General features: G+C 45.9%; 2 protein-coding genes across 4 annotated transcripts; both read right to left on the reverse strand.

Moving 5' to 3' along the window:
• Nucleotides 1-266: 266 nt before the first annotated feature.
• CIMIP4 (ciliary microtubule inner protein 4) lies at nucleotides 267-13690 on the reverse strand. Of its 3 annotated transcripts, none has more exons than XM_063321990.1 (7): nucleotides 13075-13690; nucleotides 10849-10924; nucleotides 9532-10169; nucleotides 8872-9016; nucleotides 7841-7951; nucleotides 7577-7639; nucleotides 267-485 (listed from the first exon to the last, which is right to left on the reverse strand). In XM_063321990.1, exons 1-7 carry the CDS (start codon nucleotides 13090-13092, stop codon nucleotides 481-483), a joined length of 1056 nt encoding a protein of 351 aa, XP_063178060.1. In that variant the 5' UTR covers nucleotides 13093-13690; the 3' UTR covers nucleotides 267-480. The 3 variants fall into 3 exon arrangements, with proteins under 3 accessions (XP_063178060.1, XP_063178045.1, XP_063178053.1); XM_063321975.1 differs by lacking the exon at nucleotides 267-485 and adding an exon at nucleotides 5275-7041 and having other exon boundaries at nucleotides 13084-13690; XM_063321983.1 differs by lacking the exon at nucleotides 267-485 and having other exon boundaries at nucleotides 6914-7639.
• Nucleotides 13691-13774: 84 nt separating this feature from the next.
• Nucleotides 13775-22285, reverse strand: TST (thiosulfate sulfurtransferase). The gene is made up of 2 exons (XM_063322000.1): nucleotides 21700-22285; nucleotides 13775-14261 (listed from the first exon to the last, which is right to left on the reverse strand). The coding sequence occupies exons 1-2, from the start codon at nucleotides 22283-22285 to the stop codon at nucleotides 13963-13965; spliced, it is 885 nt and encodes a 294-aa protein (XP_063178070.1). The 3' UTR covers nucleotides 13775-13962.
• Nucleotides 22286-22361: the final 76 nt, after the last annotated feature.

Raw genomic sequence — 22361 nt, forward strand, 5'->3', positions numbered from 1 at the left:
GGAGGTGCTCCAGGCACCGGAGCAGAGATTCCCCTGCAGCCCATGCTGAAGACCATGGTGAAGCAGGTTGCCCCCTGAAGCCCATGGAGGTCCACTGTGGACCAGATATGCACCCTGCAGCCCGTGGAGGACCCCATACCAGAGCAGGTGGATGTGCCCCAAAGGAGGCTGTGACCCTGTGGGAAGCCCACACTGGAGCATGTTCCTGGCAGGACTTGTGGACCCATGAAGAGAGGGACCCACGCTGGAGCAAGTCTTCTGGCAGGACCTGTGGACCCATGAAGAGAGGGACCCACGCTGGAGCAAGTCTTCTGGCAGGACCTGTGACCCCGCAGGGAACCCATGCTGGAGCAGTTGCTTCCTGAAGGAGTGCATCCCATGAAACGGACCCATCCTGGAGAAGTTTGTGAAGAACTGCAGCCCATAGTAAGGATGCATGTTGGAGAAGTTCATGAAGAACTGCCTCCCATGGGTGGGAACCTATGCTGGAGCAGGAGAAGAGCATGAGAAGGAAGGAACATCAGAGACAATGCGTGATGAACTGACTGCAACCCCCATTCTCCATCCCCCAGCGCCACTCATGGGGAGGAGGTAGAGAAATTGGGAGTGAAGTAGAGACTGGGAAAAAGGGAGGCATGGGGGCAAGGTGTTTTTTTAAAATTTGGGTTTATTTCTCATTATCCTACTCTGAATTGATTGGCAATTGTGCTGCTTTTAGCTGGGACAGAGTTAATTTTCTTCATGGTAGCTAGTATGGGGATATGTTTTGGATTTGTGCTGAAAACAGCGTTGATAATGCAGGGATGTTTTACTTACTGCTGAGCAGCGCTTACGCAGAGTCAAGGCTTTTTCTGCTCCTCACACCGCCCCACCTGCAAGTAGGCTGGGAGCTCACAAAAAGCTGGGAGGGGACACAGCCAGGACAGCTGACCCCAACTGATCAAAGGGATATTCTATGCCATGTGATGTCATGTTCAGCATATAAAGCTGGGGGAAGAAGGAAGGGAGGGACGTTAGGAGTGATGGCATTTGTCTTACCAAGTAATCATTATGTGTGATGGAGCCCTGCTTTCCTGGAGATGGCTGAACACCTGGCCACCAATGGGAACCAGTGAATGAATTCCTTGTTTTGCTTTACTTGTGTGCGCAGCTTTTGCTTTACTTATTGAACTGTCTTTATCGCAACCCATGAGTTTTCTCACTTTTACTCTTCTGATTCTCATCCCTATCCCACCGGGGGGGAAGTGAGTGAGTGGTTGTGTGGTGCTTAGTTGCCAGGTGACATTAAACCACAACAGCAATAAATTAAATTAATTTCTCCAAGTCAAGTCTTTTTTTTGGCTGTGACAGTAATTGCTGAGTGATCTCCTTGTCCTTGTCTTGACCCATGAGTCTTTCATCACATTTTTCTCCCCCTGTCCAGTTAAGGGGAAGTGATAGTGTGGCTTGGTGGGCACCTGGCAGCCAGTCAAGGTCAACTCACCACACTGAGCAAATAAGTTATGGAAATCCATTAAAATTGTCAAATAGCTTGCACATGATGGTGGATCCATCAGTGGCAAGGAAGACAATGCACAGAATATTGAAGTCATTCAGATCTTCAGAATGCTGAAGAAAGTTGTTGTGGCAACGAAAGTAGCCAGCTTCGAGATTCAGAAAAGCCTGCTGGAGTAGTAGGGGTCTTAGATAACCAAGACAAAACCTTGAAAAATGATAATCCCGTCTTCTTTCCACAAATGCCACCTCTCTTCCTCAGCTTCTAGTCCAACATGCTGAAAGACCTCAAGCAACCCTTCCCCTCTCTTAGTTATATTAATGTATTTGGTAAAAGGGACAGGCCATAATTCGTATGTACCTGCATTTAGACAGGCTTGCTTTGCATTCCCCTGATAGGTGTGATTGGCAAGGGAAGAAGCCAGATTTAGCTAGGGCTCCTTTCTAAAAATAGGTAATCAATTTCAGTTCGAGCCTCTCAGGTTATAGGAAAAGAAAATGATTTTGCTTGGGCACATAATGAGCTTGGATAATCAGTTTTCCTGCTCGAGAGCAATGAATCCAAGGGTTTAAAAGAAAAGGAATTTTATTAAAAGGGATAAAGTGGCAACTCAGCATAAACACTGGTAGGCCTGTCTACTAAAATCAGCAATAGAACCTGAAAGGTTCTTGGTAATGTAGCCTACTCCACTGTTTTGGCCAGAGCTGAGAGAGTCTTGTCCATCTGCAAGGAGATGTTGCTCTTAAACCTCTCTTACTGTTTCCAAGTGCAGTGATCCCACCTCTGATACTGGGTGGCTGCTCTTGGCAGCTTCAGCTCAAAAAGCCTTGGTTTTGTCTGCAGTCCCTCATTGCCCCCTCAACATTTCAGATCAGAGAATCAGAGAATACCAGGTTGGAAGGGACCTCACAGAACCCCGGCCAGCTGAATCTTCAACGTGTCCAATGTTGGGGAATCCACCACTTCCCCGGGGAGATTATTCCAATGGCTGATTGTTCTCATTGTGAAAAATTTTCCTCTTGTGTCCAATCGGAATCTTCCCAGGAGTAACTTGTACCCATTACCCCTCCTCTTTTCCATGCGACTCCTTGTAAAAAGGGAGTCTCCATCTTCTTTGTAGCCACGCTTTAAATACTGGAATGTGGTGATAAGGTCTACCCTAAGCCTCCTTTTCTAAAGGCTGAACAAACTCAATCCTCTCAGCCTTTCCTCATATGGCAGGCTTCCCAGTCCTTTGATCGTCTTTGTGGCCCTTCTCTGGACCCTCTCCAGCCTGTCCACATCTTTTTTTGTGTAGTGGGGATCAAAGCTGAAAACAGTATTGCAGGTGTGGCCTGACAAGCGCTGAGTAGAGTGGGACAATGACTTCTTTATCTCTGCTGGTGATGCCCTTGTTGATGCAACCCAGCATCCTGTTGTCTTTCTTGGCCGCAGCAACCCACTGTTCACTCATATTGAGCTTGTTGTCCACCGGGACCCCCAGATCCCTTTCCACGGAGCTGCTCCCCAAGCAAGTAGATCACAGCCTGTGCTGCACTCCTGGGTTACGTTTTCCCAGGTGCAAGACCTTACACTTGTCCTTGTTTAACTTCATTCTTGTTAGCCCACTTTTCCAGCCTATCCAGGTCTTCCTGCAGGGTGGGTCTCCCTTCTGAAGAGTCCACTTCCCCACTCAGTTTGGTACCACCAGCAAACTTCATCAGGCCACACTTGATCCCACCATCTACATCACTTATGAAGACATTAAACAGCATTGGGCACAATATTGATCCCTGGGGGACCCCACTTGTGACAGGCTGCCAGTTTGCACAGTAGCTATTCATCACCACCCTCTGGGTGCAGCCTGTTAGACAGTTCCCCACCCACCACTTGTCTAGACTGTAACACATCGGTTTGTCTAGGAGGAGACCGTGGGAAACCATATTAAAAGCCTTGGAGAAATCCAGGTAGACAATGTCCACCGCTCGCCCCACATCAACAAAGCAGGATCCTCAGAGAGGAGCCTGTGGCAAACAAAACCCAGAGAACCCTGAGGAACACACCATTTGAATTTTGGTTTTGGTTTTGGTTTTTTTCACTTTCTTGCTCCATGGCTCCTATGCTCTACCACTATCAAGGGGAACACCACAGGTAACTCCTAACCCTCAAAACACCATTCTCTCTTGATGGATAAGTGCTTTAAATACCCTTAAACATAGGACACAGTTATATTTCAACTCCAGTGCCTGAAAGTGAAATCCACTGAAGTAAATTCTCTTGCTCCCTCTCTTTTGTGATCTCTAGCCACTTCAAGTAGTTCTGGATTTCTCTTTTATCCTATTATAGGCAGGATCAGCAGTAAGTACTCCATTCTTCTAGGAATACTGGGTTTACCTCAGGATAGATGTAGCTCTGAATTTAAGTTTTATTTCAGTGCAAGCTTTACAGCACAAAGGATTGAATTTAATAGCAGGCTGAAGACTCTGATAAGAGTTCTTGCAGTGGCTATCTGCTGTTCTTACAGTTTTTACCATTTCAAAACGAGCCATTCAAAATCATTTGCGATGGAGATACCAAAGGCTGGAATCGTTCAGGATAGCACGAGATAGGCAGAAGTCAGGAGGTTAAATGAAAAGAAAAAAAAAAAAAGATTGGGAGGAGAACAGGAAATCTTTACTAAAAGTGACATCCTGCAGAATGATCTGTGCCTCAACTGCAGGGTTATGTCTCCCTGCATAAACTGGGAATCACCCATTTCTGCCAGAAATACCAGAAGTTATGAGGTGAGTGCTGCAGAGCTTGGATGTAATTGGTCTCTTCTATTTCAAATTGCTGTAGTATGATTATCTATTTTTCAAGTGCATTGACTGTTTATAGATGACTAAACCCGTTCTTAAATAGCTATTTTGGTGAATGATTTAGCTAAGCCAACCCATTTTTTTTCCCCAAGTTCTGCCCTGCCAGATAAAAACATTGGCTCAGAGCTGCCACCCAATGATCAGACCTTGTAAAATCACTTAAATACAGGGTACCTATGTTGCAAAGTGCTGAGTTCAGTGAGACAATATAGCGGAGACCAACTAATTTCTCATTGGAAAAAAAAGGCAGCGAAAGGCCATTTCCCCCCTCCCCTCCCTTTCCAATCCTCTTCCCCAATATCTGCATACCCCATCACTCATTGCCTTGTCTGCAACAAGGTGTTTTGCTTAGAAAATGTAATTTATTAACCTGTTAACTTTGCTTTTTTCTTCTGTATGGATTTTTCTGCTGTTTTACCAGGTTGAATCAGTTCAAAGTGTGGGTATGTGTCAGCACCAGCACAAACAAGCACAAAGCTGAGAGCAGAGGAATGGGTAGAAGGGAGATTTCAGCTGCAGTGAGCACTGATTTCAGCCTTGTTCTTGTCTAACTGCATCTGATGTGCTATTTGGAGATTCCAAAGCTGGCTTTAAATACACACGTTTAGGTACCCAAAGCAGTCTAGTCAACCTGGAGTGCCACACAGGGTAATCTTGCCAAGGTTCTGGCTAAATTAGTCTGTTCAGCACTCAGAGACTTCAGGTATTGATTGCTCCCTGTAGCTGAGCTGTCTCACTGAAAGCTATCTCAGTTACCTCCGCAGCCTTCACTGTGTCGCCCATCAAAAAGCGTTTGCCCCTGGCTGTGCTGTAACATTTGGCAAAGCAAAGAAGAAGATGAAGGGGGGTTGTCACGTGTACATCCCCTTGGCATCAAACAGCTGTCACACATTTAAGTGCATTATACAATGCCAAATATTTTGTATTATTTAAATGCTTATAAACATATTATTTTAATTCATAAAAAGTGTACGGAGTTACTTTACTCCACTGCAGGAAGCAAATACCACAGTTTGTGGCTTGGTATGGTGGTGCACCGGCAAGACCTTTCAGTCTGTTTCCCTTCTGATCAGTGTCTTCAGGAGACGTTCCGAAATAGCAAAGGGTATTTGCTCCAAGCTGTACCATAATCCTGCAGTCTGCCTGCCCTAATGTCTATTTCTAATGTCTATTGGAGATAGATTTGTAAATTTGTACACTGATTCAGCCCACATGTTATGTTTTGTGTGCTAGCTGACTGTGCCCTGAACTGCCTGCTTCCAGTATGCCAATGTCAGTAGATTTCTCTTTGGGCCCATATTTTCCAGATTAGGACTTGTTGTGGTCTCAGAAGACAGCATTTGTTATGTACCTGGGGTCACGTTGGTCATCAGTGCTGGATGCAACACAGAGAACAGGGTGTTCCTAGCGAGCTGTGCTGTTTTCAGCTGAAGCTAGAGTGGTGTGTGCTCAGACAGGAGCCGCGTGGTACTGATGCACAAGGAAAACCCACAGGGAGGTTTCTACAAGCTGCCATTTGGCCAGTCTCCTTAATTTGAAAGACTTGGACACATGCCTGGAACATCTGAATTCCAAATGGTTAATTATTGCTGGTGGAAAACAATTATCACTTGATTATCATTAGTTACATTTTAACTTCACTACTTTTATGAAGTCAGCATATTGTTATCTAATCCCCAGCCGATGAAGGGTGAAGTGACAACCCTAATTCTGCCCCCAAACAGTTCACATCAGGAAGCAAAGCATCAATCTTTTAAAATGGTGAAAGCTTGGGACCAGATGGGAAAGATCAGGGCACTGCTATTCCCAGACACGTACTTTGTGATTGCTGCACCAAACCGCTACACTTTGGAGCTGGAGGGCAGGATCCTGCAAATAAGGGCCATTAAACACTGTGAGAAAAACACATCAGGAAGCCCTAAAGACCCTGCATGTCCTGCATCGTTCAAGCCCTTGGGTGGTCTTTGGTTACTTGTCCAGATAAACCCTTCTGAGCTTCCAATTATGCAGATTGTATGGTGGACACAGGTGCTTCTCTCTGAAAGACATTTATCTTTGAGTTAGGGGAAGGACTGACCAGGCAAGTGTGGCTTATGAGAGCTTCAGTAAGGGACCATTCGCCTTGTGGGGTAATTTGAAGACTGGAGAATCCTGGGGCTTCTTGAAGCTTTCCTGTTCCCTTTAGGTGGGATAAGTTGCGTGTTTTTGCATTGGCTTGGCCTGTAAATAGTATGGGCTTTAGTGAAATACCCTGATGCCTCCTCTTCTCAGGTGAGTTTTTGTTTGTTTTCGCACATTACTGCTGCTCCCTGCCAGGGTAAGAGCTTTCCCTGAAATCCTCCATGTGGCAGATGTAACAACAAAACTAGAGTGGTGAGCAGAGAACCCTCCTTTCCTACCGCCACGTAGGCATCTGGTGCCAATCATACTAAATTGTGCCCAGATTACTGAGTGGACATTGCTTTTCTGGCAAGAGAGCCTGAATTCACCTCAGAAGCATCAACAGGGAGCTGGTTCTTTGCCTGGTGTGCCCAGCTGCTACGTACATACAGCTCTGAAGCTTCCCTGAGTGGGAGTTTTACAGCCTTCAGTGTGGGGAGAAGTAGCCAGCATTCAGGTCCTTGGGCAACTCTGGTATATTCCCAGTGCATCCTCTGTACTTCTCTCTGGACTGCTGGGGCAGCTGTTTTCGCACATTACTGCCGCTCCCTGCCAGGGTAAGAGCTTTCCCTGAAATGCTCCATGTGGCAGATGTAACAACAAAACTAGAGTGGTGAGCAGAGAACCCTCCTTTCAAGTATCAACCTTCAAGTATCATGAATCTTCTGGCACACAGGGGTTTGCACACAAACACACATACACACGCACCCCCCCTGCCCCCCACCGTTACCCTCTTGAACCACTCACAGGTCCTGCTCCACCTCGTATGCTGAACAGATGAATTTCTATATGGCCTCCACTCACCACCACTTCCCTCTGCAAGGGTCTGATTAGTGTGTGAGGCACGCACCGACAAAGCAATATTATTTGTATTCACATTCAGCTGTATCTTGCATTGCTCTCCCCAGAGACACTCTAATTGAGAGGGGAAGACAGCACCAGCAACGAATCTGCTATTGACAGCTAGCATGCAATGGGTTTGTGCTTTATCTGGAGGTTTATTGGATGGCTGAGGAAAAAGATCCCTCGTTGAATGCCCTCCAATCCTCAGCCTTCATCTTCTAAGGCTTGCCTTTTTTCTTACCGTATTTGTCCTCCAGAGCTTTCTGCAAGTTAAGATTTAGGGCATTTTTCTGATGCCATTTCCCTGAAAAGAATGCAAATCATAGTTCAGTTACAGCCTCCCTTCTAATGCTATTATCCCTCAAGGATTTTTCTAGCTCCGCTCTTGTGAAAATGCCAACTTCTAGTCTCCCCGCACCTTCGCCCAAACCCATGCATTGTCCTTGACAGAAGCAGCACCCATCTCAGGAATTCAGCAATGTACTTTTCCTGGCAGAAGCCATACCTAGCTCATCTGTCCTCCTTCCGTGCCAGTTCTTGGGGTCCCTGGCTGCCTTCTGAATTATATCAGGAGTATAGGAATCTTTCATCAAGCTTCGGCTCTCCAGTGGGCCACCTGCAAGGAACGGCAAATAATGAACTGTACAGAGAAATCACCCTACTGCAGTCCTGGACTTGAACAGGAGAGCAACACCAGCAGTTTCAAGGGCTCAAGAAAAGGCACACGTTGACTGCAATACCTTTGATCAGGTGTGTGGCTAGGTGCTGAGTAATAGCTTCATCATCACCCAGGAGGGAGCTCGTCTTTGCCAATTTATCTGCTTTTCATCCTCAAGTATGAGACACGCACAGAGAGTGCCACAAGGTACCATCTCTGTTTGTATCCCAGGGCCCTTTCTTTAGTCAAGTGCCCACTTATCGCCTGTTGAATCCTCTCATTCATGTGAGTAACCTCCTATCCAGCAGCACAGCTCCACAAAAAGCACCATCTTATCACTCCAGGCCTTCTTGAGGTCCTTTTCTGCCACCATACTTAACAAATAGTTCCCAACTGTGACTTCTCTTTTTATCCCCTCTTGACTTTTAGCCATTAGAGGGGGCTTTATTTTAATCTCTCATCCTTTCCTCTTCACCTTCCTTTTTATTGTACCCTTTCCTTGATAATAATGATTTTCAGCTCCCTGGGGAAAGACGTCTTTCCTTTTTGTGTGACTGCACAAACCCAGGACAATGCAGTCTTCAATACAGCAAGGTCTTGTCATGAAAGGTACTGTACAAGGAAAAAGAATCTGTCTCATGTTGGTATATGAGAAACTGGAATCAAAGACAATTATTTCAGAGTTTCTTGGATATGACAGTAACAAGAATGGGATGAATGCTTACTTCCCAATAGTTGTTTAGATAGAGGGATCCCTGGGCATGTTGGAAACAGAGGTTTGGGGAAGACATTTCAGAGACCTCTGAAAGAAGGAGGAATAAGAGGGGAAAGTGACGATCACCTACAGTCAGATCTCTACCCAAAGAAGTGCCCCTCACCTTGGAAGATATTCGATCTTAGGTTAAAACCCAGTTGGTTGTAATCAGCAAAAGATGTAGAGTTCAACGTGTTTAGCATTTCAGTACGGTCGCTGAGTCTTTTCTGTCCCATGATTAATGCTGCCTCGCACAGAGCTCGCCGTTCCTGAAAACACGAACAAGAAACCACTGTTACTCCACACTCCCTAAGTGCAGCAGACTCCTGGCATTTCCACCCCTGCATAGGTCTTTGAGCTATGACTAATCCCTGGGACCTGGCTCTGTCCTTGAGTCTCCCTCAGCGGCTTCTGTAGGCATTGCAATTGCATGGGACAACTAGGACTGGTAAAAAGGGGGGGAATTAGAAAGGGATTATGGTGTTGGGCCCTGGACTGGGTCCTGATACCACATTGTTTTGCCTTGCTGACCTGGGACTCGGCCTGGCTACAGGAACCTTATAAATGAAAGGGGGATGGAAAAACAAAACTAAAAAAGAGATGGGAAAGGCTGTCTGTGGAATGTGTCACTGCCCTGTAGTGTGAAGCCCAAATACATCCCCCTACATGTCTTCTAGAAACTGCTAATATACTGCTAATATCCCACCCACTCAGTCCCCTGCTACACCATAAAACCAGCCTTCAACCTGCCACAAAGGACACAAGAAACAGCTTCCTCTGATACCTCTTTATCACTGGTAAGTTCACATGCACTGGCAAATTTATATTTGCTGTTGGCAGAGACCAAGCTGTCTCCCTCCTCCAGAACAAGCTTCCATTCTGCTTTCCCATCTGGCCCTAATGATGCTAAGGATGCTCTTGCACTTAATCTGCCACAGGTCTCCTTGGCTTTTTTGCAGCTGGCTTTGATGGTCTTCTGGGAAGATCCAGGCCCTCTAGACCTCAGTGTTTGGTGCTGGCCTGCTACTGGTTTGACATTTGAGATGTATTTGGTGTCTTCTGCCTTCCTCTGCCTAGATATTGCACATCGGTGGTAAGTGCTGTTCCTCCCTCTTGGCTCATGCCCCTCTATTGGGTCTTCAGTAGTAGAAGTTTCTTCTCCTTCCTCTTCAAGACTTATTGAATGAAGACTCTGTGTGGGAGGAGTTTTGGCCTGGAGACCAAAACTTTGTTTTTTAGTTTGAACACACTTTGCAGAAGCAGATGCTTGGGATTTAATAGATGTGGAATTCTTTGCTGTTCCCTGAGCCACTGGGCTCTTGGAGATCTTCCAGGAGGCACTGCTGGGGCTCCTTTGGGATGTTCTCTGACTGCTGGGACATTCTTCTGGAAGATGCTCCTGTTCCCCTTTCTCAGGTTCCACTTAAAGACAAAAAAAATAGCTAAATGAATTTGATACTGTTTTGATGACAGGTGGTACCATAAATGGAGCTGGAAACAACCAGACATGTCATTGTGTCATTGTCAGACAACAAAAGAAACATTAAAAGTCTCAAAAGGGGAAAGAAAAAAAACTCAACAAGCTAGCGGCATTATACCAATCTTCCTGCTGAACTAGGTGAAGGTTCCTGAGGAGTCTTAAATGTTCTTCAGAGACGAACATGCACAGAAGTGTGGAAATAAAAATCTTGTGGTCAAACACGCACACAAAGGTCTGTGTTTTCTTATGTTTAGGGGCCCATCCAACCCATGATCACTCTCACTTTCGTGAACGTGCACATATAGTCTCTGTCGCTCATCAGTATTTGCTGATGAGTTCACAGCCCATCAGTGGCTTATTGTGCTAGAGCAGGAAGGTAGTGAGACAAGTCCACCAGTGGAGGAAGACACGCTTGTGGCAGCGTGATTTTAACCCATCAGCCCATGGCACAGGAGATCCCTGTCTGAGTAGTTTTCACTCACAGAGGCACATGCAAGTCTGGACGGTGTGAAGGGAGGGAGGGAATGACACACAGCCTCACAAGCTGTGCTGCAAAGCAAGCTCTAGAGGAGGGACATCTGAAGGAGGGAAGACAGGCATCTTCTCTTCCATCTTGCTTACCTGAAGTACTGTTGGACAGCACATAGTGACTTTCTGCCACATCAGGTGTAAGGGAAGCTGGAACCTCCACCACACCCTTGGAAGAGAAACAAAGGCTGCGTCAGGCTCAGAGATGGGAAGGGAGGGGAAGGTGGCTCTGCTCATCTTTAGATGACATAGATTATTCCCACACAAATGCATTCTATGCCTTCCCAGATCAAGACAGAGCTGTCCCTGCCTGCCTGCATGGTTGGTCCTACAACCCATTATCCTCTCAGGTTAAAAAAGCACAGACGTTGTACAGGATGTCACATTAACAGCTCACATGGGACAGCCTGCCTAGGACATGGCCAACGAGTGCCTCTGGGGAATACTGAGCTGCAAGAGTTTTTACAGGCAGTGGTGCAGACACGAGCCAAAATGGCAAAAAAAAACTTCAGTGAAAATGTCTTTTTTTATTCTGAAGCACCTAGAGATGTCAGACCTGTCATGTGCTGTCCAATTACAACACCTCCTTCCTTGGGCACGTTAAAGTAAGGCCAGAAGAATAGGGACAGGAGGTGATAAACATAAAATGTCTGTGCAGTGCTGGCTATGCAAAGAAAGGGAGACAGGCTGGAGACAGGGTTTTTCCCCTGATTCTGGGACAGACTATCCCCTGGTTTGCTTTGCTAGCCCTGCTGATGTGACTGATCCAACACCCAGCCTTTGCAAACTGCCTCCTGCACTAGGAGGAAGCCCGTATCTTTCCTGCAGAGGGAATGTCTGTGTAACCCTCAGTCATGTCCTGCTGATAGTCTGTGTCCCTCTTTCCAGCGGGACCCTACAGGCTTAGCCCATGTGAAACGTCACAGGTCACAACTGAAGCCATGGCGCACAGTGGTGAGTATGGCAATTGGAGTCTGCTGGCACTAGCAGCAGTGCAAATGGCATCTAGATCAGGTAGGGATATATGTTTGCATTTGTCGAATCAGCTCACGACGTGACACATATGCTTTCTTTCTGCTCTTGAGGCTAGTTATTGGAATGAAGTCACAACTGCCAATGGGGCAGGAAGCCTACAGCTTCAAAGCTAACTCACCAGGCCTGACTTGAACCAGCAGCTTGTGTTTTACACTGTCCCAGTACTTTGCAGCAGCATTTCTGGTACAATACTGGGATCCTGAAGCCAAAGTTACTGTATCAATCAGTCTCCAGGAGCCAGTGCTGTGTGCTCTGCACATGTATTAAGGGACAGAACCTCTCCCACAAAAAGAACAGGGCCACAAGAGATGAAGAGAGGAAGCCAGTCCTGGCTCACTGGGCAGGATCTGCTGATTTTCTGTATTCCTTTTCATTCTTTTTGAAGAAGAGCCAAACATTTACTCATGATCAAAGTGCAGGAATCTGGGCTGCTAAATAAACTCCTGTGTTAACTCCCACCTCCTACTTAAAACAAAAACATGTCTGTTTGTTATTATTACTATATTCAGTGGAAAGAACTTTCCAGTTTGCTGTTGTATAAATTCCTCCCCTCCCATTTCTTCCAGTGAAGCAAAATTTCTGTGTAATGAGGCAATGTGCTCATTTCCCAAATCCTGTTCATGGGTAACTTTCATTTCCACATTTCCTCCTGGACAAAATGATGCTGAAGCCTGCAACTGTTCTGACTTTCTAGTTTGTAAATGTATATGATGTTATTGTTATTGCTTTTTGTTCACTTTACTTCTGAGCCTGAAGATCCAAAGTCAAAGCACCACTCTAAGACTCCTACATCTTGACACCAAGAAGGACTTTAAGGCCATTTGACCATCTTCCAGGATAACAGAAGCCACAGAACTATGTCTACTTATTGCTTTGCTAAGCCAAATGATCAAAGAGCTAAAAAGGATTAAACTTGGTCTTTCTTTCTGAATGAAAAAAAAACCAAAAAATGTATGTTTAGCATAGACTAAAACTCTGACTTTCCTGACATGCAGCCATGGAGAGAAAGAGGAGATGTCTTTCCCAGGCAGAAAATTAACCTCCTCAGACAGGTGTAACAATTGGTATGCCATTCTCACCAGCCACCAGATATGGTCAAGAATGGTCTTATATACTTTCCACATCTGGCTGGACCCTCAAAATATGAGAAGATTTCAGTGCCTTTCCAGACCTGAGAAGCCCCCTTGCGTGCCAAAATGACATTGGATCTTTTTCTTTTTCTCCAAAGAAAAGATACAGGATTTAACAAGAGGCAAAGCCTTTTCCATCCTTTTCCATAACTACCTCTCTCACCTCGTCCATGATCCCTGATGTGGTGGCACAGTGCTTTGTACAAGCCAGGCAAGCCTGAAGTCCAGGAATGGAGGTGGGATGAAGGCTGAAGAGCAGAGATGGTTGCTAGGGAACAACCCTCCCTCTGTGAGCTGTGGTCTCCATGGGAACCAGAAGAAACATGGCAGAGATCAGGGTCATCCTAGCTGATTGTAAAAAAAACAAACAAACAAGGAGGAGAGTAAAAGTCTTATGTCTCATGAAACACCTGTGCCCAGAAGATCTCATCAGATACACAGCGTTTCTTGGAGTCATGATAATCAACAAGACTGCAATTCAGCAGAACTAGATCCTCTAGTATCTCCAAATGCTCCACATGAACTCATGGATCCCCATCAGAGAGGTAGCGGAAGGTGCCCCCATTTTCCACATTAGAAAAGAGGAGATGGTGGGCTGGCAAAAGGTCTTATATTGAGTCAATGACAGAACCACAGCTTGGCCCTCCTGTGTCCAGTACCCAATGCTGTATTTTAGCCCCAGACTTTTCACCCGTTCTGCTCCACCATGGATCTGAGCTTTCACCAGACCACTGGAATTTCTGCAAGTCTCCAGGGAAGACTGCAACTCTCCTTCATGTTGCAAAGCTGCTTTTCCCACCCAACACAAGCAGGTCATAGGCAACAGAGAAGAATTAGAAATATTCACAGATGCATCATCTTAGAAGCAGATTTTATTCATTGTGAGAAACTGAAAGATAGACAGAAAGCTACTCATCATTCTTAGAAAAATTGGCAAAATACAAATCAGTACGCTTTTTCTTTACTTCCACCTCTTCCCTTTCCCTGTAACCTGGGCTGGAGGCAGCTGCTAGATCTCATTGCCCAAGAAACCAATCTCCCTCTAGGCCTTGTTGCGCTTCAACTCAGAGACCTTGTAGCGAGGTGGGGCACGGTGGAACCACTCTGACCAGGAACCATCATAAACAGCCACATCACGCTTGCCACACAGGTAGGCTGCCAGGGCAATGTGACACGCTGTGACACCTTTGCGGCATGTGGCCGCCAGCGGCTTTGAGAGATCCACTTTCTTGTCACGGAATATTTCTTGGATCTCCTCAATACTCTTCTCATGGCCAGTTTCTGTTAGGAATGAGTGGAAGGGTATGTTCACAGCACCAGGGATATGACCAGATTCCAGCCCTGAAAGAGTGAACAAGAAAAGGAAACATGAGTAAGGAGACATTAATGTAGGTGATGAAAGACACCTACAAAAGAGACATTAAAGAGACATCACTGCAGATACTGCAACTCTCTCCAAGATAGTAATTTTTTTCAGGTGATGATGAAGAGGCAAAGCAATATGAAGCTAAAACGAGGAGGACAAAGGTTATTCAATTTTGCCGAAGTGAAAACTTCCAGAATGTTTAGCAAGCAATGAGAAGTAGGAATCTGAAGAAGCCCTAGACGTGACAAGAATCAAAGAACCACCACAGAAAAGATCCTAACAAAGGCGTTAAGGGGATTTGTGCAGAGGAATGCAGCAGTGCATTTCTGACCTTCCCCAAGCATGCCAGCAGCGTGTAGTGACAGAGCTTTCAGAAGTAAGAAGCGTAGCTTGTACGTGGAATTTGTGAAATTAGTTATCTGTTCACAGTTTATTCCCGTGTCACCTTAAAATCATATTTCAGAAAAGTAAAGCAACCTCAAATTCAGCCACATTACTGCTTAGGCAGCTATCCTGGGGCAGTCCGGTCAAAGAAGTGTCAATTTAGATTTTGTATCAGTTTTTATCCACTCCACAGATGAAATCAGCATGGGTTCTGTTTTTCTACTGGTATAACTGACCACTTCAGGCAAACTGAAAGTTGCATCTCAAGAACAAGGTCTTTAGAGAGAAACAGATATAAAAATAGGATGGGTAAGATTTTCATCAGGCCCTTGAAATTCAAACTCTATCGCTATAGGCTTAATCAAAGTCCGTTACACCCAGAGGAAGCTTTTCCAATGACTTTGAGAGGTTTTGGATCAAGCCTCATTGGAGCAGGAAACTATATGTTATGTTGAAAATGCATTTCAGGGAATGGTTCCTTGCTAGGTTTGAACTTTTAATGAAACAGCCCCAGGAAAGTCACAAAAATAGTAATCTGTTTCACTGACAGCTTTCCACTTGCCTAAGTCATCAGGGTAACTGATCTCAGGAGATGGGAGAGACTGGGGCAGGGAACCCTTGTCACGGTCAAATGATTAAAGTATACCTAGTCAGAGACTGACGTCACACAACTGCACACACTGCAGTTTTATCGCTCGTGCAGAGTGATGTCATGATGTGATGAGACATGTCATAATGGGAAAACGGGGTTTTAGCAGGGTGTTGAGGAGGGGAACTTTGCTCTGCTGGATGAAGAGTGAGAGCCTAAAGACAGCCAAAGCTGCCCTGAGTCAGCTTCACAAGATCTCTCCCTGTTCCAGATGGACCCTCTTTGTTTCTCACTCCCCGAGTGCCTTAGAAATCTGGCACTGTTGTCTAGTCGTCACCTCATGCATCCTTCAGAAGTGTTTAGCATTACAGGGAGAAGTCAGGAGAAAAACTGCTGACTTCTGGAGGGACTAACTTTTTTTATTTTTTTTAAAAAAAGACAGTGTTTTGGACTGATGCTTTCCCCGCATCTTTTCCAGTTCCAGAAAACAACAGTTCACCACTTCAGTACAGAGAAATGCAAAACCCACGCTCCTTAATATAGTGTCTGTATGACAAAGATGAAATAAAATTAATGCAAAAAATGAGCGTGAGCAAACCTTGTTTGTAGTTCTCAGACTGCAGATCTTCTTACTGGAGAAAGTTACATGCCTGGGTTGGGCTACAGCTTTCCCGCAGAGGGAATGGTCCTGTCTCTGTCATTTGGCAAGGGATTTCTGCAAGGCTCTGCTGCGGTACTGGTGATCACCCCAATACAGACAAATCTGTGAGCCACAGAACAACACTCTCACAGCATCCTGGGGCACTGGGAAGTGTACTGAGATCAAGAAGTCCCGGGGGCTGAACTAGAAGACCCAGCTCTTGCTCAAACAAGCTTGCTGGGCCATCGATTCAGTTCTTAGGCGTCCCAGGCCCTGTGGTCATGATCGCTTTTCTAGACTGTTCACACATGTTAGAATAGGTAGGTTCGTACCCCTCTCTTATTGGAGACTGCCGTGACATACTCTCACCATCCTTAACTGTTCAGTTAGGAGCTGCGCAGATTTGAAAAGAACAGTCTCATTTTAGAGCATTTTTGACTTTGATCTATAGGGAGACTTCCTTGGTCCAGAGATTCAAAAGTCTGTTGGAGTCAGAGACCAGACTCTGCGAGTGAAAGATAGGGAATTCTGTAGCAACTGCATTTATGCATGTACGTGGGTGTTCAACTGAAAGAAAGAGCTGACACTGCACAACCACAATCCCTTGGACTGCCTAAGACGTGCTCTTGAGTGGTTGAGGAAGTTTTATCAGCTCTCTCAGTGCTAGGACAAGAGCAGAGAAACACAGGACTGGAAGGCAAGGCTAGACGCAGCTGTGATCTGAACAGTGGAGAGGATACATCTGCCCTGCCTCATATGACACAGAGCATACTCCACACCAGATTTACGCAGAGACCCTTAGAAATTCCAGGAAGGAACCCTAGGATTACAGAGCCCGGCTCCCAGCTACTACAGCTTTCACTTTATAGGCTTCCTCTCATAAAAGTATCCATCTCAGAACCAGTTTGGATTCTTGCCATAAGACTTTCTGCTGAGGCACCTCCTTGCTCACATGAGGAGGAATATTATTCTCCAGCGTTAAGTTTGTCAGAGTCAGTTTGTACACCATTTAACCTTGAGCTAACATTGCCCTGCGGCTGAAATAGCTTTCCTTCCTTTCTTCTATTGCTCCAACATGCTGACGGCAAGCACTCAGCACTCCCAACAGCCTCAAACCCAGGAAGAGCTTGTTAGACACGCTTTCACTGCCTTGGCCACCTTAGAAACAGTTCTAGGTGACCACCAGGCTTCTGGATAAGGAAGCGGCACTTCCTAGCATCTCGGTTAGTAGACAGGAGGTTAATAATTGCTGTTGTCAAGGCCAAATCATATCTGAGGTTCTTGCACCCAACTAATTCATCCAAGTCTTGTCCTACTCTATTGCTGGGTCTTCATCTTGTAAGAGAAACACAAGCAATTACATGTTTCAGGCTACTAAGCATCCAACCTTGCTCTCTGTAGCGTTATATTTCCCATCACTTCTATCTCTGCAGATGGTACCTCACATAATACTCCCAGTGTGATCACTTAAACCTTCCCAAGGCTACGCCAGCAGCACGTTTCGGTAGCAACTCCCTATTTTCAGTGCCACAATGATTCGGAAAAATAAGAAATAAAACACAGAAGCATAACGATGGGACCATGATGGCAACTTCCAGCCCCACAGATTTGCTTTCCGCACAAGCTATTCTTATCGTCCTTTAAGTTAGTATTTTTGGGAATCTAACAGTACTTGTGCTATTTGCCCTCTTCTCACACTGCACTAATAATTGCCTCTAATATTATGTCCAAAGTATTAATGAAGTCCAAATGGAACAAGTCTACCTCGTAGGTGCTTCCAATGGCTAGAAGAAAAGATCAGACATAACTTCAAGGTATGCATGTTCCCATTTGTCTTATCTGGCAAATCAATTCTGTTGGCAAGGAAATAAGAGCCCTCGGCTGCAGCGCAAGTTTACCAAGGTATTTTATTCAATTTTGCCTTAATTTCAAATAATTTTTATTGAAGACTTTTTTGAAAGCCTTACAGTATCTCCATGTTATAATAGATCAAGAGCTGCCTAGGTTGTGCTGCACCTGCTATCCTAAATACAAATACAAACTTTGCTAGTGTTTCTGTCCTACAGAACCATGCTCTGATTAAATTTCTTAAATTCTTGCCTTATGGAGTTGCAATGTCACATAACTGATTTTTGACACATACTTGGTATGGAGATCATCTGCCTCACAAATCTGAGTACACAGATATCTTTTAGTTATACTCCCTCTTTAGAAGTGATCATTTCTGCTTCTTTCCCCGTCTTCTTGCTACCCCTCCCCCTACTCTGCAGACTTGTCCTCAGGAGAATAAAACAAAACGGTAGCATAGACTCAGTATAATTCTAGGGCTGTACACAAATAATCTTTCATCTGGAACCCCTGCTAACTGCATAGCAACCCTATTTACTCTTTCTCTCCTTGTTCTCTTTTTATTCACTTTGCTCCAGCAGTTTTTGTTATTTGTTTTAAGTCCTTTTGCCAAGTCTCACTCAGCTTGGCTTCTGGCAATCCTCCCTCAAAATTTGTAACCTGTAATATGTTATCTTCTTCACTGCTTAATCCCCTTTTCCACATCTGTTAATATTCTCTGCTTAAATATGTATTTTTTCGTTGGCTATTTATCTAACTAAAACTACAGACCCTTCCCTTTCTGATGAAAGCTCCAGATGGAATTTCTTAATGTCGAAAAGATAAAAGATGTGCCTTGTCTACATTTAACTCCCTGTGGTCTTGGAGCTGGCAGGCTGCAGATAGCCATTCCTTTCCAAACGTTTCCTCTACTGCCTCCTTTTTTATCTCTCTCTTCGTTCAAATTGTATGCCTCGGAAGGGACCACTAGTGATCTCACCCAACCTACATGAACCCACTGAAGGAACACTTTAAGCTTGGTCCTGGCCAGTTCCCTGAGAAGTCCTCTGAGCAGTCAGATCAATAGGCCTTTGCCACCAATGTCAAAATACTGCGTGCATCTACAGCAGAAGAGTCAACTCTAAGAACCAGCAAGGCCCCATGGTGCTAATTCTGGCACCCGATGTTTATCAACCTCATCACAGCGATGGACAGCTTTAGAATGTAGGTTCCTGTGGGTTGAAACAGACTTTGATAAAGTCTCTCACTCTCCATGTCATGCCTTGAGCAACATTTAATTCTCACTACCACTAAACATTCAACCTGAGCAAAAGCTGTATATTTGGGACATGGAAGACCAAGAGCTGGGAAAATGGGCAAAACCTTAAGAGATGTGTACGCGCAAGGGAGACAAGGACTACCCAAGGGCCGAGAATGAGAAGAAAAATGGTTGGAAGCTCACAAAACAACTTTGGGTTTGCTTTCTTTTTTAGATGACGGATTTCTTAACTGACAACTTTCCCCTCTTTTCTCAGGTGTCTGCAAAAGAAATCAGAAATTTGCAACTTCTTCGTGTGCTTTTTTTCAGCTATAATTCTTGTTCCTCAGTTTTCAGTATCCAATACTCAGAGAGAGTCAGCACTGGTAACCATCATGTAATTATTTTGACCCTCTGCCCCTGGATTGCCTGGGATTGTCTCAGCTCAGGCTGGTTTCATAGACCTGCACCCTAACAGCACCAAAGCTGGCCCTTACAGAACTTGGCTGGACCATTGCTGAATCACAGCTAGTGAGCAGACCTGAGCTGCTAGTTCCTCCAGAAACACTATGCAGAGACACCTTTAACCACTCAGTGACTAGGTCAGGGCTGCACATTCCATGGGCTTATCCTGCACACCACGCATGAACATCCAAGCTTTTTAATCCAAAGCAATATCTGCATTTAAGACCTGTGACACCTGGCTTATAGAAACACCATCCATCTTTCTCCATCCTGGCAACCCGGGTAAACCTCTCCCAGCAACTAAAAATTAGCCACGTATTATGACTTATCTTAAACACTACAGAGATCTAAATCCCAGCAAGGTAGCTACTGCATAAAAATAAAACAGGGACAACTAATTCCTACCACAAGGAACTGAAAAACTAAAGAGGCAAAAGTCAGCTGAAATTAGCCTCTTCTAGAGATGGAGTTCATGGAACTGGAGAGATTAATTGACTTAATTAGGAAGTCAAGAGCTGAGGCAATAATTAAACTGAAATCACCTGAGAATGTAGCTAGTTCCTTAACCTCAAGACCATTTTTCTTCTCTAAATTGCAGGCAACTTTTCTCTTCCCTGATTGGGTGACCCCTGTAATTAATCAGCATTGATTTCAAATCGCTCTTTTAGGTGTAAGTGCTGCCTTTTACCCACTGCTGGCTGTAGCATAGCTTACTGGCTAGCCCGGTTCAGAAGGCTGTCAAGCTCCTGTGGAATGAGCAGCTGCAGCTGGAGTGCTTATCCTGCTGGATCTGCTGTGGGAAGCAAAACTGGACCACCACAAATAAACTGTTCCATGCTGACTCATTTCAAAGGAAAAATCTGTTTTCAAGATGCTGTCAGGGGCTGCGGTATTTGTCACCTGATGACAACTCCCACTTTGGGAAAGAGAACACAAAATCCAACCAGCTCCCAGCGAGAAGCATTTTATTCACGTCTTGAGGTTAAAATTCAACCTTCACTTTGATGGGCTGCAGTAGGCAAAGAAACACAATGATCGACAAGCCTAACTCCCCCTCTCTCCCTGCAACAGTTTCCTCTCTCCTGTATGCTGTCTTGTACAGGTTGAGTGTGCTTGGGAAGGGGTGTCACTGTAGACATTTCAGCAAACTACGCGTACAAAGCCACTTACTGCCAAATGCTCCTGAGATCTGGACGCAGGAATTTATTTCAGGGCACGATGTCACACTCAGTGGCTGTACAGCAGCCCGCACATCAGAAAACAGCCAGAACAGAATGACAACCTGCAGGTGAGGCAGCAGTGCAGCACTGTCTCAGGATCACAGAAGCCTTGCCACATGCTCACTCCTGCAGCGTGGAGCTCAACTCAGACCCAATAACTGTTGCTGTGCTTTTCTCTGCTGTTTTTGAAACTCTGCATTTCTTTTTAAACCATTTCTGTGATTCCCTTTCTAAGGACAGGTTATTCTGGGGTATACCAAGGCTTAAATTACACAGGAAGGGCCTCCTTTAACAACTTGAATTCCATTCTAGGCACATGGCTGCACCTGTCCCCGTTGCACAGGACTTCTTCTACCCCTGCTGCTTCTGTGTCCAGTTTTTGACCAAGGTAACAAAATCCATTTTTGTTCCTGTTACTTGGGGCATGCAAAACACAGAGGTTGACAGCCCATATATTCGGGAAGGGTTTGGGGCTTTTCTTCCTTAAGCTTGTTAGATTTAACGGCAGAGAGCAAAAGGACAAAGATCAGCTCAAGCTAGTTCTCTATTTGTTAGGAATCAGAGCAAGAAGGAAAACATCCCTTGGGTTACTGTATTGCCTAAAACCTTAGCTTTTGCTGGTGCACTCATTATGGTGAGAGGTGCCTGTATGAATACTAATAGCTTGCGCAAGTCTGGTGGTGTTAGATAGGACCCTGAACAAAACCCATGGGAGCTCTCACCTCCTGTGTTTGTACTCTGCCTGATTAACTTCTGCAGGGCCTGGGATGAGGGATCCCGGAGCCAACTGACTGCAGACCTTTTCTGCTATTTCCTCCTGCAGCTTTACAACCCACTCCAAGAAAAGCTGCCTGTGAGGGCACTGGGATCTGAACGCTCAACTGTGGATCCCCTAAGGTAAATCAACGAGTTAGGCTGAGGCATGCCTGTGCATTAGGAAAATCTGTTTGCTGGCTGGGAGGAGTTGTTACTCCTGGACTAGTATTGACGCTCTGGTGCAGGGGGCGGGTGCTGTTCCCACCTCCATTACCTTGGTCCAGCTCGGTCCCCCGGAACCGGCCCTCTGGGCGGGAATCCACCACCTGGAACCGCAGGGACCCCACGTTCTGGATCATCTCCTCAAAGGTCTTCACCAGGACCGTGTTCAGCCTGGCCTTAAAGACGGCCGGGGCGGGCTGGCTGACCTCCGCCGTGACAGGGTGGCCCTCCTTCACCCAGTTCTTGAAGCCGCCGTTCAGGACGGAGACCTCCTTGTGCCCGAAGGCCCGGAACATCCACCAGGCGCGGGGGGCGTAGAAGGTGCCCAGCTTGTCCCCGTCGTACACCACCACATGGGTGTCATTGCTGACCCCCAGGCGCCCCACATAGTCGGCAAAGTGGGACTCGCTGGGCAGCATGAAGTCGTAGGGGGAAGACTGGTCTCGGCACTCCTCAATGTCGAAGAAGGACGCCCCGGGGATGTGCCTCTCCTTGAACTCCTGCCGGGCGTTTCGCTCTTGCGGCGGGTACCAGGAGGCGTCCAGTATCCGCAGGCTCGGCCCTACCCGCCCGGCCCGCACGGCCTCCGAGAGCCATTTGGCGGTGACCAGGGCCCTGCCGAGCACCTGCGGCGCCATCTCGGAGGGCCGAGGCCGGGAGGGGGCGCCGCTGCCGGGGAGACACAGACACACGCACACACACCCCCTCCCCACA

Source organism: Chroicocephalus ridibundus, chromosome 1, assembly GCF_963924245.1.
Source record: "Chroicocephalus ridibundus chromosome 1, bChrRid1.1, whole genome shotgun sequence".
Taxonomy (NCBI): Eukaryota; Metazoa; Chordata; class Aves; order Charadriiformes; family Laridae; genus Chroicocephalus; species Chroicocephalus ridibundus.

Excerpts from the sequence above, each read along its gene's own strand:
- CIMIP4 (XM_063321975.1), bottom strand. Across the intron at positions 10,170-10,848 it reads GCTGTCCAACAGTACTTCAG|TGGAACCTGAGAAAGGGGAA; the intron begins GTAAGCAAGATG and ends TTTGTCTTTAAG. Across the intron at positions 7,952-8,871 it reads AAGATCGAATATCTTCCAAG|GTGGCCCACTGGAGAGCCGA; the intron begins GTGAGGGGCACT and ends CGTTCCTTGCAG.
- TST (XM_063322000.1), bottom strand. The coding sequence starts at position 22,285 with ATGGCGCCGCAGGTGCTCGGCAGGGCCCTGGTCACCGCCAAATGGCTC. Across the intron at positions 14,262-21,699 it reads GGGGACCGAGCTGGACCAAG|GGCTGGAATCTGGTCATATC; the intron begins GTAATGGAGGTG and ends TCACTCTTTCAG.